We start from the raw sequence: 16,875 nt of genomic DNA, 5'->3' as shown, positions 1-16,875 counted from the left end.
TTATATGTAAATAATATATAAATATATAAAAATATATAAATAATATAAATAATACATAACATATTTATATTTATTATATATAATATATAATATATAATATATATAAATAGTACATAAATAACATAAATAATATATTTACATATAAATTATATATAAATGATAATATATAACATATAATATATAAATTTATATATAAGTAAGTATAAAATAATATATAAATATAAATAATAAATAATATTTATATAATATATAAATAACGAATAATACATAAATAATATATTTATATATAAATAATAATATAAATATATATGTAAAATATATAAAATACTATAAATAAGAGAGAGACAAGACAACGAAATACTTTCCATCTGTCCAGTTATCAAATGGGGTGTCTGTGTGGTAAATTTCCTATTGTTTCAGGGACATGTGGATTTGGAGGGCAGGGCAATGGTCTCTTGGACGTGAAGAAGCAAAATGAGGGTTTCCCATCTCCAGAATACTCTCATCCCAATATCCCTAGATCAGTAGCAAGCAGGCATTAACTCACAAGAATTTTCTTTGAATCACTTGCTGAGGGAAGCGCCAGTTCCCAAACACAAAATCACTCCCATTATTTAAGCTGTAAGCGACAACTTCCACCAGATGGCGCTACGGGATAGCTGGGCCCGGAACGGATTTGGCTTCCGCAGAGAGTTACCTGAAAACCGTTCAGGCTCTTTGCGGTCTTCTCATCAACCTCCCAATTCCAGCATTCTGCATTTTTGATTGAAATTTTTAGCTCCACTTATGCCTTATGACAGGGGCTTTACTATGCATGTGTAAGGCTAGGTCATAAATAGTACAGAAAGAAACAAAATACAAAAATCTCTCTCCCCCATATCTATCTCCACCGTTATTCCTCCAAAACTGTTCATTGCTTCTTGGATTCCCTCCAGAAAAGAACACTACACATACGCTTGAAGGTAAACTTCTGCATGTATATTTTCTCTCTCCAGTTTCCGCTTATACATGAGTTTATGGAAAAGGGACCATACTGACTCAGTTAGAGCATGCTTCCATATTCGCACACTTTCGAGATATTTCCATACCGACATAGATATGCATTCTCACGTGATTCCACTTTAGTCATAATTTATTTTGATTATTATAAATTTTTCCACATTTTGTTTTGCTTGTTTCCAGTTTTTAGCTATCATTTGGAACAACGCTGTAATGAGTATTTTTGGTAAACGCTGTGGAGAATATCCGTAGGCTACACTCCTTGGGAGTTTAAACGTCTTGGTGGGGGAAGGTTGAGGGCGTTTCACATTTGATGGCTGTAGCCAAACTGCCCTCCAGGAACGCCGCACGCTCACCACTGCTCACTGTCATAAAACGTCTGCATTTGTGTGAGCTTCGTAAGTGAAGCATGTTGCCTCCCTATTTGGACCTAAAGGTTCTTTAATTCTGAAGGAGGCTGCGGGTCTCGTTTGCGCTGAGTTTCAGGATGCAGCCTGAGCTTCGCGCGCCTGCCTGGGAGAAACCTTACGTGGTGCCCTGACTCCTCCTGTCCAGCAGGGGGCGCGGGCCCCGCCGCTCCCGCATGCGCAGTGCGCTCGGTGTCAGACGCCGCCGAGCCCGGTCGCTGGCCCCGGCCTCTCGGCAGTCTCGCGTAGACCCGGCGCCTGGGGTGGCGGCCGGCGAGTCGGCGCGATCCCTCCCGGGCGGCCGTGGCCCGCGCCCTGCGGCATGCCCCGGTGACCGAGCGCGGGGCCGAGCGGGAGGCAACCGTGGCCGAGGTAAGCGCGGCGAGGAAGGGCCTCCGGGACCGCGGCGGAGTCGGCCCGGCCGCCGGGAAGCGCGGGCCGCGCGGAGGCCTGAGGACGGCGAGGGGCGACCCCATCCCCGCCGGGGCCGCTCGCGACGTCTCCCGCTGTGGGAGCGCTTGGTTGTCCGCACCGACTGGTCCCCTGGCCTGCCCCGCGCTTTGCTGCCCACCTGTCTCCCTTGCCCACGCCTCCGCCCACCCCCGCCCACTCCTTTCCTCTCCCGGGACCCCGCAGCTGCCTTTCCCGCAGGGCCCACCCTGCTCCGGGACCTCTGCCTCCCCGCTGCCGGTGGCCTGTGGCAGCCCGTGCGTTGCAGGATGTCAGGGCAGGGCTTGGGGCCCCGGGCCCCCAGCGCGGAGAAAAGGCTGGGTGGGGAAGGTGGCCAGGGGAAGGTGCCCTGGCTTTGGGCATTGATTCAAAGCTTAGAGTCATTTACCAGACCAGACCAGTTTTGAGACTCAGATGATTGCTGGGTGTAACTTACTGGGAACTGCTACTCTAGAGAAGGGTCCTTGACTTACTGCTGGTCTGAAGATGCCTTGAAATAGAAATATGTCCATTTTAATTCTTCGAAGGCAGTTGAGCGCTCTAAGGACTTGCACTGGACTGGTTTGTAAATTTCAGGGCTCAAAGGCTCTTCGTGGTAATATATGACTCAGTTTCCAGCATTCCTCACTTCCGCTGACTTAAGTGTCTTGTTTGCATGGTCTGGTATGAATGGATAGATTTGGGTCCCTCAAGTTATGTTGCCTTTGCTAATTGAGGAGTGAAAAAGCTCAATCTAGTTTACGCTTTTATAGGTAATTGGGGGGACGCTTGGAGGTTAGTAGGACAGGCTCCAGAGTCAGATTGCCATCCTCCAAATCCTAGCCTTGACATTTTCTAGTTTTGTAACATTGTGCAAGTTACTTAGCCTTCCCCTTGCTCTTACCCTGTCTGGAGAATGAGGATAATAGCTTGTCCCGTGGCACTGTTAAAAGGTTGAATAAGTTAACACAGAGTGCTTAAAACAGATGCCTGTAGTAAGTCCTCAGTACAGCTTACTAATTAGTTATAGTGTAATTCCCACAATCAAAGAAATGCTTTATCTTTTCCCATTGGAAAACATTTTTAGGGATCGTTAGCCCGCATATAACTTTAATTATAAAGAACCCTATCAGGTGAGGCGCTGAATCACGGATCTTCTGGCTTTTGCTAATATTTGGTTCCCTCATTTTCAGGCATGGTGGGGTTAAGTTCCAGTATTGGAACGACCCTAGGAATTCAGTTGTGAGGGCTTTTCTAAAAAGGTTAAGACGAGATTGTGACTCAAAGCATGGGACTAAATGGATCGGATATAGCCAGGAGCACCGAGGAGAGGTTTTTCAGGCACATTTTTGGAATAAATAACTCGAGGAACAGAAAATGTGTCTCATCCTGACGGTAGAGAGGAGTTAAAAGATTTTTCCAGTGACTCAGTGTTTGACAGCTAGCCAGATGATTCCAGTGTTTTGCAGGGACAGGTTTGATGTGTTTCAGGGTTAAGTTTGTAGGGCTTTGCTGTGAAATTCTTGTTTCATATAGGTTATGGTGTTATGCGGAATGGTAATTAGTAGAAGACTCCTTACAGTTCTCTTCCAAGAAGCTCACTGTCAGGGCCTTTGAATATGGTGGTGGTAGCACGAGTGTCTGCTTTGTTTTTTTTTGTTGTTTTTTTTTGTTTTTTAATATATAATGTATTATTTGTTTCAGGGGTACAGGTCTGTGATTCATCAGTCTTACACAATTCACAGCACTCACCATAGCACATACCCTCCTCAGTGTCCATCACCCAGCCATCCCATCCTTCCCACCCCCTCTCCACTCCAGCAGTCCTTAAGTTTGTTTCCTGAGATCAAGAGTCTTCTATGGTTTGTCTTCCTCTCTGTTTTACCTTGTTTCATTTTTCCCTCCCTTCCCCTATGATCCTCTGTCTTGTTTCTCAAATTCCTCAGATCAGTGAGATCATATAATAAATTGTTTTTCTCTGATTTTCTTATTTCATTTTGCATAATAGCCTCTAGTTCCTTGATGTCATTGCAAATGGCAAGATTTCATTCTTTTTTGATGGCTGCATAATACTCCATTGTGTGTGTGTGTGTGTGTGTGTGTGTGTGTGTGTATCACATCTTCTTTATCCATTCATCTGTTGATGGACATCTGGGCTCTTCCCATAGTTTGGCTATTGTGGACATCGCTGCTATAAACATTGGGGTGCACAGGCCCCTTTGGATCGGCGAGTGTCGTCTTTGGATGGGAAGATTATGACCTGTTTTCTTGGATAATGGTTTTGGAGATATACATCTTTCTGTGCTTCAGTGTGTGGAAATTGACTCCAAAAACATGACACCCAGTAGAAGAGACAGATTTGCAAATACTTAATAATGTAACACAGCAGATGTTGGGCTGAGGTATGTGAAAGGTTCGAGGATGCTCACCAAGAAGGTTCTTTATCTCTAAAGCACCATTCAGTAAGGGGCTTTTCCCCCTCATCTCTCATCCTTTGCTTTCCTTTTTCATTGAAGGCTCTTCCCCTCTTTTTTTTTTTTTAAGATTTTTTTTTTTTTTTAAAGATTTATGAGAGAGAGAGGAAGAGAGAGTGCGAGCAGTGGGAAGGCGCCGAGGGAGAGGGAGAGAGAATCCCAGGCAGACTTCCCACTGAGTGCAGAGCCCTATAGCCGTGAGCTCACGACCTGAGCTGAAACCAAGAGTTGGACGTTCCACCAACTGAGCCACCCAGGTGTCTCTCCCCTCATTTTTAAGTAGTTTTACTTCACCTCATGTTCTCACCATATCTCTCAGCTCTTTGGCAAATACTCACGGGAGCTTGCTTAGTCTGTGTAGGCATATCTCAGAAATGGGAGTTTGCATCTGGGATGGCCCTCAACCAGTAGGGGATGGCCTTCAGTGCACGGATGCCGTTGTTCCCTAGCCTTCAAAGGGACAGTTCTGCGGTGTGTTCTCCTTAGTTCTGCAGAGGACTGAGCCGCATTCCCCAGCTTGGTCATGGTTTTCCATTCTTCCCTGACTCCTCTTCTTCGTCCCTCACTCTGGCTCTCTGGACTCACCTTCTGCAAGCTCCCTGCTTTCCAGTGGCTTTTTTCTTGGTTTGGTAGCACATAAACTAAGACAGCTGGTACTAGAAGTGGCTCTAGAAAGCCGACCCTGAGAATAGTTTTGTAGGCCGGGACTCCCTTAGCCTCAGATGGCAGCAAGGACCCGTCCGCGGCTGTCGATGACCCCTGGTACTCTCCAGCATCCCGGCTGAACGACTCTCGCCAGCGGTGGGTGGGATGTGATTCAGGTGCAGGGGAAAGCTAGAGCTCTAGCACGTGGGCAGGATGTGGACAATGGTAGTGGTAAGGCAGATGGAGCTGGCTGTCTCTTGTCAGCTCTCTTCCAGCCTTGAGGTAAGGTCATGCTCAGATCAGCCAGCTGTCAACCCAGGACACACTGTGAGTAACAGAAGGCTCTGTGCCAGCATCTCCTACGGCCAGAGGCCGGGCTGCTGAAAATCAGGCCCAGAATGTAATCATAGTTATGGCAGAACTGCCGAGGAGGCTGAATGCACAGCCTTGGCAGGTGGCCTCTGCTATAGCAAAGTCGGGGGTGAGACCTGAGCTGGAGGTGTTTGGTGGAAGCACAGAGAACTCTGAACTCCCAGGTTTCCTTAGCTCCCCGGGGCCAGCAGAAGTATCTGGCTCTCCTTTCCTGGACCCGGTGCAGAGACCTTGCCCTAGGCTGTTGCCTTGCAGGATGGGACTTACCCTCTTAAGATCTGCGCCCTCAAAAAAAAAAAAAAAAAAAAAAAATCTGTGCCCTCCTCCCCTTTGCCAAATAGGGACATACAGTCCCTGCTCCCGGACAAAGAGCTTTCATACGGGAAAAGTCACAGGACCTGGCTCCCGGGAACCAGCAGGAGCTGGGGGCACACGTGTGCGAGTGACTCTGGAGGGTGGTGGGTGAAGAGTGGGGTAGTGGTGGCCCATGAAGCTGTTTGGGAGAGGCCGTGTCGCTTTGGGACCATTCACTCAGGGTTCGGGATGTAATGATCTTGCAAGAGCAGCTTGAGCCAGTCCTAGTACGCTGCTGGACAGATTCCTTGGAACTCAGACATGGCCATGGTCTCTACCACTGGTTCTCAGGTAGGGGTGATTTTGCCTCCCCGGGGGATATTTGGCAATGTCTGGATGTAGTTTTGATTGTCAGAACTGGGGGTTCTTTCTGGCTCCCCACAGAAAAGGACGATCTGGCTTGAGATGTCAGTAGTGCCTGGCCTGCAGGGAGTGAGATGCCAGAGCTGTCTTAGGAGAGTGTTGCAGAAGGGATCAGAGGTATAGGGGGGTGCAGATTTGAAATACATTTCTTATTTAAGGCCAGAGATGTACACCTGCCCATGTTCCCCAGAGGGCTCACTCCTTTAATTCTGGAATTAACATGGAATGCCCATTGGAGGCCAGCATCTTTGAGAAGCTCCGTGTGGGCCATCCCCCATAGGCCAGAACTAACTTCAGATCTGATTGTGGAGCTGGGTTCCCAAGTATTCTTGAGTGTGAGAGGAATCTGAAATAGCGGAAGCTGGGGTGGTGCTGACCGTCAGCGGCGTGGTGGATGCGATCCCCACAATGGCCAGTAAAGCCCAACTTGCAGTTGGTGTGTTGATCCATGGGGATGTTAACTGGGTACGGTATCCTTAAGGGCAGTGTAGAGGGGCGCCTAACTAAGGCATTGCTTGACTTGTGTAACCAGGAGAAAAAAACCAGCCAACCAAGGGTGGGCAAGTGGAAGGCTGATGTCAGCTGTTGCAATGGAAGAATCACGCTTCATCCCCAGTTTTGACAGCGGAGCTCAGACCCGTATCCCATGGATTGAGAGGGAGGCTGCGTCTCTCTGAAGAGGACTTTGCAACATCCCTTCAAGTACAAGCAGGCGTTCACCCAGTCCTTCCTCAGCAGCAGCCGCTCTTTATCAGACTAACTGCACATCGGGGGCAGGATAAGATCCGACCTTTGAGGGTTGTTGACACAGAGTATGAGCTGATGGCAGCACCAGACCACCTCGAGCAGTAGTGTGCGGGAGCTGGGAGATCCGCGCCTTAGCCTCTCATCCTTCTGAGGGACAAGGTACAGTTCTTGTGGTCCTTCAAGAGTTCCTAGGATTCCTTAGAGCCCCTGTCGCCCTCCTGACTGGCTGTCCCTGGCTCTGTGTCTTTCTCTCCTTGTTGGTTACTCTGGCTGTCTGAGATCACCTCCCAAGTAAGGAAACTCCCTGCACCTCCAGTTCTTTACCTCTAGTTCTTTTTTGCGGGAGGGACAGGGGGACCAAACTATGACAAGTAGGAAGTGCAGTGTGATGCCTGGGACTCTAACATAGGGGCATTAGCCCTTTTGCCAGCCCTTCTGCTGACCACTGGGGACTCCTACCAGCGGAGGCCAGTGGCTCCCGGTCCTGCCCACACCGGGTGGTGTCAGACTTGTCCGTTTTCTTGTGCGGGCGGCTAGACGGGGTCTCATTGTGGTTACATGTTGACTGAGCATTGATGAGCCTAAATGTTGTTTTCAGATGTTGCTCTGCCGATTTTATGTCCTTGACTGTGAAATTCATATTTAAGTCTTCTGTCCGGTTTTCTCTTTTTTGTTTGTTTCGTTGCTCTTTGTCTGTTTTTGTTGTTTTGGAGGCAGTCTTTATTTGTGTTGTTAGTCCTTGCTGATTACACGGATTGCAGGTCTATCTAGCTTATCGATTGTCTTTTTACTTCTGTATCGTGTTTTTTGATGAACAGAATTTATCATTTTACCTTTTTGTGGTTTCCATTTCTGGTATTTTGTTTTAGAAATGATTGTCTGCCCAGATGTCATAGAGAGCTCTCTTCTATTTTATAATTTTGCCTGTTATGTGTAATTTTTTAATTGACCTTGGATAGATTTTTCTCCCCTGTGGCTGCTTTTAACATTTTTCTTTAGCTTTCTTTTAAATTGTTTTACTTTTACATATCTAGGTGTTTTTTTGTTTTGTTTTGTTTTGTTTGTTTTTTGGTATATATTCTGCTTGGACGTGAGCATCTTGAATCTGTGAATTGATATCTTTCATTACATTAGGAAAAACTTATCAGAAGACAGCTGGATTCCCTTATCTACTTCTGCAGTCAGTCTTTGCAGTAACATGCATCACATGGCCTCGAAAATGAAAGTGAAAAAAATCCTGTCCGTGTTGTTATGAAAATGGTTCAGAGCCTTTGAAAGGGTCATGGGGACCTCCTGGAGTCCTCCGAGGTATTCTGAGAACCACCCATGTAAAATTTTGGTATTAAGGTTATACTAGCCTCCTAACAGAAGCTGAGGAGTGTTTTACCTTTTTTTTCTGGTCTTAGAAATAATTTGTGTAAAATTGGATGTATTTCTTGAATGTGCAATTGAACTTCTGGGCCTGGAATTTTCTTTATAGGAAGATTTTTAAAGTTTTGATTCAGTTTCTTTGATGTTAAACAACTATTCAGGTTTGTTTTCAAATATACTGGTGTAAGTTCATTGACATCTTTTAAATACAGGCAGCATTTAGAGTTATGTTTCCCTTTTCATTTTAGATATTTATTTGTGCTTTCCCCCCTTTATCTTGATTAATTCTACCAGAATTATATCAAATGTCAGTTGTATTTGCCTTTTTGAAAAGGCAACTCTTAAGGGTGCCTGGGTGGTGCAGTTGGTTAAGCGTCTGACTCTTGATTTCAGCTCAGGTCGATCTCGGGTTGCGAGATCAAGCCACACATTGGGCTCCATGCTCAACACTGAGTCTGCTTGTGACTCCCTCCCTCTGCTCTACCCTTTGTGTACACTCTCTCTAAAATAAATATTTTAAAAAAAACTTTGAAAAGCCATTTTTAGCTCTGTTGATCCTATTTTTTTAATTAGTTAATTACTGTGGTTTTTGTTTATTACTTATTTCCTTCTATTTGGGTTTATTTTGTTGTGGTGGTGCATTTTTCGTAGCCTGTAACTCATGAACATTTGTAAGCTCACGTGTAGATTCAATTTTTGTTCCATTAATCCCAGTTTTGTTATATATGAGGTCAGTTTTTTTTTCCCCAAACTGTGGGTGACCCATTATTGGGTGATAAAATTCATCTAGTAGGTAAGGCCAGCATTTTTAAAACACAGTAGAATAACAGAATAGAAAAATTCCATGTTTGTTACATGTTTTGTGGCTAGTACTGTATATTAAGGTTAAACATTGTTTTGTGAAGCTTTTATTTTTAATTAACTTTTTAAAAAAAAAAGATGTAGTTATTTACTTTAGAGAGAGAAAGCGAGTGCGTGCATGTGAATGGGGAGGGGCAGAGGGAGAGAGCGAATCCTGAAGCAGACTCCCTGCTGAGCACAGAGCCAGCCATGGGCTCCATCTCAGGACCCTGAGATCATGACCTCTGCTGAAGTCAAGAGTCAGCTGCCCAACCAAGTGAGCCACCCAGGGGCCCCTGGGAAACTGTTATTTAAAATACAAACGCACACATCTGTGTCTGTATTGGGTCACAGTATAAAATGTATTTCTTCATGTAGGTTTTAGTTAAAAAAAAAAAAAAAGTGTGAAAGCCACTGTGTTAAAAGGTAGTTTGTCTAATTTCAGTCAATATTTCAAAGAGGATGGCTCAAAATAAACACTGAAGAGCCTGCTAAAATGCCCGCACCGGGGCCAAGGACTCCAGTTTAACAAGCTGCCTCTGTGATATTTGCCCTTTGGGTGTGAGAACCACCGATCCAGGGGATAAAGGGACCTGGAGAGTCTGTTGTGGGGTTCAGACTTGCCGTGGAGTGGGCAGCTCTTTGTGTGCATTTGTCCCGAGGCTTCCTATCTTTTAGCTCCCACAGAGACACAGAGCGTGCCAAGAAAGCTGCTGGCGGGGGCGCGGGAGGCAGGCTGGTTGTTAGAAAGACAGAAAAAGGGAAATGGCTCTCGGGGCGCCTGGGTGGCTCAGTGAGTTAAGCCTCTGCCTTCAGCTCAGGTCATGGTCTCAGGGTCCTGGGATAGAGCCCCACATTGGGCTTTCTGCCCAGAGGGGAGCCTGCTTCCCCCTCTCTCTCTGCCTGCCTCTCTGCCTACTTGTGATCTCTCTCTGTCAAATAAATAAATAAAATCTTAAAAAAAAAAAAAGGAAATGGTTCTCATGCCCATATTTCTGTCCTGGAATCAATGAGCATAGGTGAATGGTTGATGTAGGGTTCCCCAAAGATGATAATGTTTAAACTTAAAAATGTATGCACCTTCATGCATTAGTCTGTGACAAAGAAATTTCTTATGTTCCAACTGATGGTTGCAAGAGGTACAAGTTGAAATCTTTCATGACTGTTTACATTTTGCCTCCAAAGCTGGTGCGATTGCAGCATTCAGGCTCGGCAGTATCCTGCCACCGACGCAGTGTGGGCAGTGGTGGGGGAGAGCGCCATTTAGCCAAATAAGCATGGTTGCTAACCTTGAAGATGGTCTGTGAACTTTTCAGTTAGTTCGCTTTTTATTAAGAGCTTTTCTGAAAGACCAGTGAGTAGAATGGGACCATTCTGTAGGCGGGGACTTTGACACGTGGCTTGCCGAAGCCGCTTACTGCAGTGACATGGCAAGTCTGTGACGCGTGGGACTCTCCCCTGGCTCTGCCCTCCCCACACAGTATCCAGGTGTGCGATGGAGAGGCTTTGTTTGGTAAGGGTCTGAAGCTGTGGTCTATAGGGAAAGTCCGTATTTGGAGAGGAGGACTGAGAAGCTTCTTTATATCGGTCAGGGATGCTTATTGGCTGTTCCATTCGGTATTGCCGGATAACAACCCAACCCAAAATCCAATGACCTTACAACAATAACTACCATGGATTTGCCCAGGATTCTTGCTGGGGATGGTTCGTGTGTGTTTTCTTCATTTTCTTTTGGGGCCTCCCTGAGGTTACTTTCAGCTGGGGGCCCAAGCCTCCTGATGGCACGGCAGCCGGGTTCCCAGAGGGCAAAAGCAGCAGCTACAGGTCTCTTAAGGCCTGAGCTCAAAAGCCCAAGAATGTCATTTCTGCCACGTTCTCCCGGTTAGAGCGAGTCTCAAGGCTAGCCCAGATTCAGGGGCAAGAGAAACAGAGTCTACCTTATTAGGAAAGTGGCATGCACATTCAAAGATGTGACGAATTGTTGGCATCAGTCTTTGGAAACTCATCCACCACATTGACGTACCTTTTCCTCCCTCCCTGTCTCCTTCACTTTTCTTCCTTCCTTCCTTCCTTCCTTCCATCTGAATGTGTCGATTTGTCATCTCTATTACGAAACATCACTGTATTTTATTTAAAGATTTAAGAGTAATCTAGCCCAATAGTCCTTGGCACCTTACTGATATTTTCCTAGTGATATTTTTCCATTTTGCATTTTGCCATAGCTTTGTCTTACCTTCTTCAGTAGAAAAAAGTTCCTGGAAGATGGAGTCTTCGCTGTCTCCCTCAAGTCTCTTGCACAGTGTACATGGTCTTCATGACTGAAGAAGTGAACGCAGACAGATTTTAGAATAACCAAGAGTCAGTTTGTCTAGTGGAAGCATCAGTTTATGTTAGGCAAGTGTTTTTTGTTTTTTTTTTTAAGATTTTTATTTATTTAGAGAGTGGGGAGAGAATCTCCAGCAGGCTTCCTGCTGAACGTGGAGCCCGTGGGGCTCGATCCCACTACCCTGAGATCATGACCTGAGCCGAAACCAAGAGTCAGAAGCTCGACCGGCTGAGCCACCCAGGCGCCCCATACGTTAGCCACGTGTTTAAAAACAAAACAATTATCTTTATTCTACTTTTGATTTTCTTCCTTGTTCAGCGCCTGTCTTCCTAGGCCCCACACATTTATGACTTATGCTTTTATCTAATACATAATTATAGGACATAGTCACACTTATCAATATTTGTATTGAGTATGTACAGTATTAAATACGAAACATGGCATATAGCACACATTTAATACACGAGTATATATTTGTATATATTTACAAGAAGGCTCAAAAATCCCTTTTCATTATTTCCTCAAACCTCTTCAGGGAAAGAAATACGTATGCTGAAAATCAAGCAGTCCTTTCAGGGGTCGCTTGCTCCCCTAACTGCTTCATTTTTCTTGTGTCTGTCCCCCGGAACCAGGAGTGGGAGGAAGAGGCTGTCTGTGTCATTATGTGTGCGTCGGTCAAGTACAATATCCGGGGTCCTGCCCTCATCCCAAGAATGAAGACCAAGCACCGAATCTACTACATCACCCTTTTCTCCGTCGTCCTGCTGGGCCTCATTGCCACCGGCGTGTTTCAGTTCTGGCCCCATTCCATCGAGTCCTCCAGTGACTGGAACGTGGAGAAGCGCAGTGTCCGTGACGTGCCCGTGGTCAGGCTGCCAGCCGGTAGCCCCCTCCCCGAGCGCGGCGATCTCAGCTGCAGGATGCACACGTGTTTTGATGTCTACCGCTGTGGCTTCAACCCCAAGAACAAAATCAAGGTGTATATCTACTCTCTGAAGAAGTATGTGGATGAGTCTGGTGTCCCAGTCAGCAACACCATCTCCCGGGAGTACAATGAACTGCTCACGGCCATCTCTGACAGCGACTACTATACCGATGACATCAGCCGGGCCTGCCTGTTTGTCCCGTCCATCGATGTGCTTAACCAGAACACGCTCCGCATTAAGGAGACTGCTCAGGCGCTGGCCCAGCTCTCTAGGTACGTAGCACGTTCGCATGGGAGCCAGAGCCTTCGGGGAGCTCAGGGGAAGGACGGGTAGAGGGCATGGTTCTTCTCGGGAGCTGGCCTCCAGCTGCTGTCTCTTTCCTCGTGGGAGGGCCTGGGTGTGCATGACGGGCTTGGAGCACGAAGCCAGGGCTGGAAGCCCCTCGCCTCTGTACCGCTGAAAAGCGCTTTGCCATCCTCACTTTTGCTGGGGGCTCCCACCATCTTAGAGTTTAAAATCTAAGCATGGCTCATCTTCCCATAGCTTTCCTGTTCTATTGAAATCTACCCCCACCCCTTATGACTTACATAAGACTACATGTTCACTGTAAAAAGTCCGAAAATACAAGTAAGCAAGAAGAAGCATGTAAGATTCGTTCCATGTTGCTGCCTTAATGATGTTGCTTCCCAGCTGTTTTTGTTTTATAAAATACACGCACATATATATACATTTTTGTATGACATAGATGCATATGCACGTGTATGTATATGTTTTGTTAGAAGTGGAATTACACATTCTCTGCTCTTGGGCTGCCTTTTTCCTTAATATGTTACGAATATATTTCCAGATAATTTCGTATTAGTTTACTATGTAATTTTAAGGATTGTACAGCCTTCCATTTTACACATGTTCTGTAATGTACTCAGGCAACCTTCTGTATTCCTTTATTGTTTCCTTAACCAAGTGGTGAACATTCAGATCGTTTTCAGGTTGTCATTGTCCCAGGCACGCCTGTAGTGGCCGAGCTCCAAGTATACATCCACCTGTTTTTTCTTTCCAGGAGCCAGGTTAGTACCTGGTGTACTCTTGGGATTTCTAGGAATTCTCTTTGCAGCCCTGAGAAGTGGCCCTGTTTAGGGTTGGGGATACTTGCGGCTTGTCTTCCAGTAACTGACTCTTGTTTCTGTTTCTTCACGGTTGACGTGTGAATTCCCACGCATGTTTCATTTCTTACCAGGTGGGATCGAGGTACAAACCACCTGCTGTTCAACATGCTGCCTGGAGGTCCCCCAGATTACAACACGGCTCTGGATGTCCCCAGAGACAGGTGAGTGTATTTGAGGTTGTTGCTGTGATGGGGTTCTGAGGATTAAGGAAATACAAGACCCTTTCTTTGATGGGAAGTCCTGTGTCTAAGCCTAGTGGGAAAGACTGTGCAATAAAATAAAAATAAAATAAAAGTGTTGTCCTAGGCTTTTCCCTCCTTGAGACATAGATGTGGTGAGACTGGACCTGCTTAACTCTTTTGGGGAGCACCAGCTAGAACTTACGTTGTAGCGCAGTGCTTTAAAAAGTCATCATTTTTTCTCAGTCTGGGTTTTGCTCTCCTTAGTGCAGCACCCCACCCTCAAGGCCCGCTTTGTGCCTTGTGTCGGCTCTGTCCAAATTTGGGAGCATTTATGAAAAGTAGAGCCATAGCTTGCTCTAGGAAGGGGACGCGGAGGTGTGACAGTGACACCCACGGCCTGTCATGTTGGGGGAATGCGGGCACTCTGGTTCATTTGCTCGATGTTGCCTCGGCCAGTAGGGTCCTTCCCTTCATCCTCCCTTCCCTTCTGTCCTGGCCCCCACTCCCTTCTTTCCTTCCTCTCTTCCTAACAAAACCTTCCAAACAGCACATGGGGTGTGGGGTGATTGGGATCGCAGGATTATGATTCCGAGTCTGCTCACTCTGTTTACCAGCCCTTTTCAACATCGACTGAACTGCTTGGGCTGGAGGCTTTCCAGGAGGCGCAGGAGTGGGGTGCGGTTCCTCTCCTAGTACTGGGTTCAAGACTTTCAGGAGAGCAGAAGAGTGAGGCCCAAGATGGGGGTCCCGGGCAATACTCAGGGTACAGCAGTGTTGTAAGCTGACATCAGAACTCACTCATAAGTCATTTTATTACAATTGATGTTTCATTCTTAAAATCAGCGTTACTGGTTAGAGAGTAGCTTGAGGCCTGTGGTGTTCTCAGCCCACAAAGGCTGACACCATCATTTATGAAAATCTATGCTTGGTACTACTTTTCCCTGCAAGATTAAATCCAAGCCCTCTTTGCCTTAAGTAATTATGTAGGGTCAGTGTTGTGTTTCTGTCTGGAAATACAATTATCACTAGAAGAGACCTGCACTCCAGGTGCTCCTCCCCCCTGAACTCCCCCGCCCCCGCCACCTTCAGTGTAGAAAGCATCTTGGCCCATAGAGGGCAGTCGGGCCACACAAATTCTATAGAAACCAGCCAAACACAAGGTGAGCCCTGGTTTGGCAGGCAGCCCCAGCGTTCCTGAGTGGGCTACTGTTTTATGGATTTGGTTGCTCTGGGGAAGTGAAATACTTCAGGGAACAGAGAAGGGAAGAAAAAGCTGTTAGGAATGTCGTGTCTTCACCTGCTGTTCTGGGTTTATTTTGAGAAGGGCTTATTTCTGTTTGGGACATTTCACTTTTTGCTGACATTTTGGTATATGTATTTGCATGGGAGAAGGATTTTATTTTTATCAAGTGCACATGTTAAATGGGGTTTCATTTCTCTGTGGGAAAGTGTCAAGTACTCAGGCAGAAGTTTGAGTTCTGGCTAGTGGTTAGGTGTTAAGGATCAGGAAGGTTAAATCTTTTTCCCTGTGCATGTATTTTTGTAAGTGATTATAGGCAATACTATGGCAAGTAATGAATCACTGTGCAGTCCTCCTTTGTCTGTGCATGTGGGAAATTTCGTTTTGAAACCTAGGTGGTCTTCTGGTTGGAGGGAAGAGTAGATTTTTTTGTGCATTTTTTGTATCATTTGTCCTTGTTCCTGGATTCAAAGGAGGCAAGAACCATGAGGACAGAATGGTTTTAGCAAGAGCTGCCTATTGGATTATTTGGAAATTAGAAAGCAGGCAGGCCAGATTAGACTGCTTCAAGGGTCTGCTGAAGTCTAAGGTCATAGGTGTGATTGCTTGAGGATGATTTTACTCGGGGAGATGAAAGGGTCAGGACAGAAGGAAATGTCTGCTCAGCATATATATCTTTTGTGCTGCTTAAATCTATTTTTATTTCCCTTCCAAGTTTTAAAAATCCTACACATGATATGTATATACTTTCTTCGTATAAGATTGCAACAATGTACGCGCATATAGAGAGTAAAGTATAAACATATGCTTCAAATCCTCCTCTATTTTCATTCCCTTACTGAAAGATCATCACTGTCCTCAAATACTATGTATTTTTCTAGCCTTTTTTCCATGGATTTATACACAAACATGTATAAATATGTGTGTGCATATGTCTGTAGTATACACACACATACACACACACGCGTGTGCGCACACCCATTTTAAGTGGGAGCAAATTATACCTCTTCAGTGCCTTATTTTACCAATCTTTGTTTTCTCATATATGTTCTGCAATAATACTATGCCGATTTTTGTTATTGTTTCTTTGTACATATCTCTCACAGATTTCTACTTCATGTGAGTTTTATTAACTTGTTATGGAGAATTTCAAACCTGTGTAAAAGAAGAGATTAGTAAGGTGAACCCACGTCCCTCTGTCCGGCTTTGGTAATTATCAACTCAGGGTGGGTCTCCACTCATTTGTACTCCTACCCATCCCCCACCAGGTTATCTAGAAGCAAATCCCAGGTGTTATATCATTACATCTGTAAATATTTCCATTTGAATCTCTCTGCGATAAGGGGTTTTTAAAAAATATAACTATATTAAAAGTATAACTATACTGCTAAAAATTAATAGGGATCTGATATCACCAAATATCTAGCCATTGTTTAGATTTACCTGTCTCATACATATTTTTTTATATTTGTTTGATTCAGTAAACAAATAAGGATGACTAATAGAATTGGTTAGCTTTTTTTTTTTTTTTTTTTTGCGAAATTTGAAGCTTTGCATTTGGGGAGTTAGCCGGCCTGATTGCATGCATGGTTCAAAAGAAAGCAAAGGATGAGCTTGCAGATGAGCTGTGCTTAGGCGCTGTGGGCACTCAGATGGGAGGAGGACTGGGAGAACATCTGAGGATAACCCACAGGGATGGTGGAGTGTGTGAGGCTGTGCAGAGGGCTCCGTGACAGAGGACATGTCCTAGTGTCAAGAAGGCCGGCAACATGCGGAGGACACTTTGAGTGACATAACACTTGACCTGGCATAGTCTGATGATCAGATTAATGCTTTTTTTAGCTGCAAGTTTTCTGTTCAGTCTCTTGCAGCTTTGGAGCTGATCTCTGATTTGGGGATACATAATAGGAAAACAGAATGTGCTTTTCAGAAAGGCACTTTTCACTCAACACAAAACACGTGTTCTGTAGAGCAAGGGAAGCTCACACTGTCGTCTCCATTAGCATGTTATGGAGTCGTTGGCAGAAGATGATA

General features: G+C 45.4%; 1 protein-coding gene across 1 annotated transcript in view; it reads left to right on the top strand.

The window, feature by feature from the left end:
• Nucleotides 1-1,586: 1,586 nt before the first annotated feature.
• Nucleotides 1,587-16,875, top strand: part of EXT2 (exostosin glycosyltransferase 2) — a 139,511-nt gene continuing 124,222 nt past the window's right edge. Inside the window, exons 1-3 of the mRNA XM_080817786.1 lie at nucleotides 1,587-1,778; nucleotides 11,960-12,525; nucleotides 13,491-13,580. Coding sequence (XP_080673912.1) covers nucleotides 11,990-12,525; nucleotides 13,491-13,580 — 626 coding nt within the window. The 5' untranslated portion in view covers nucleotides 1,587-1,778; nucleotides 11,960-11,989. The remainder of the gene's footprint in view (nucleotides 1,779-11,959; nucleotides 12,526-13,490; nucleotides 13,581-16,875) is intronic.

This window comes from Martes martes (genome assembly GCF_963455335.1).
Source record: "Martes martes genome assembly, chromosome: 10".
Lineage (NCBI taxonomy): Eukaryota > Metazoa > Chordata > Mammalia > Carnivora > Mustelidae > Martes > Martes martes.
The sequence above is the reverse complement of the archived record's forward strand: the minus strand, read 5'-3'. Positions and strand labels throughout refer to the sequence as shown.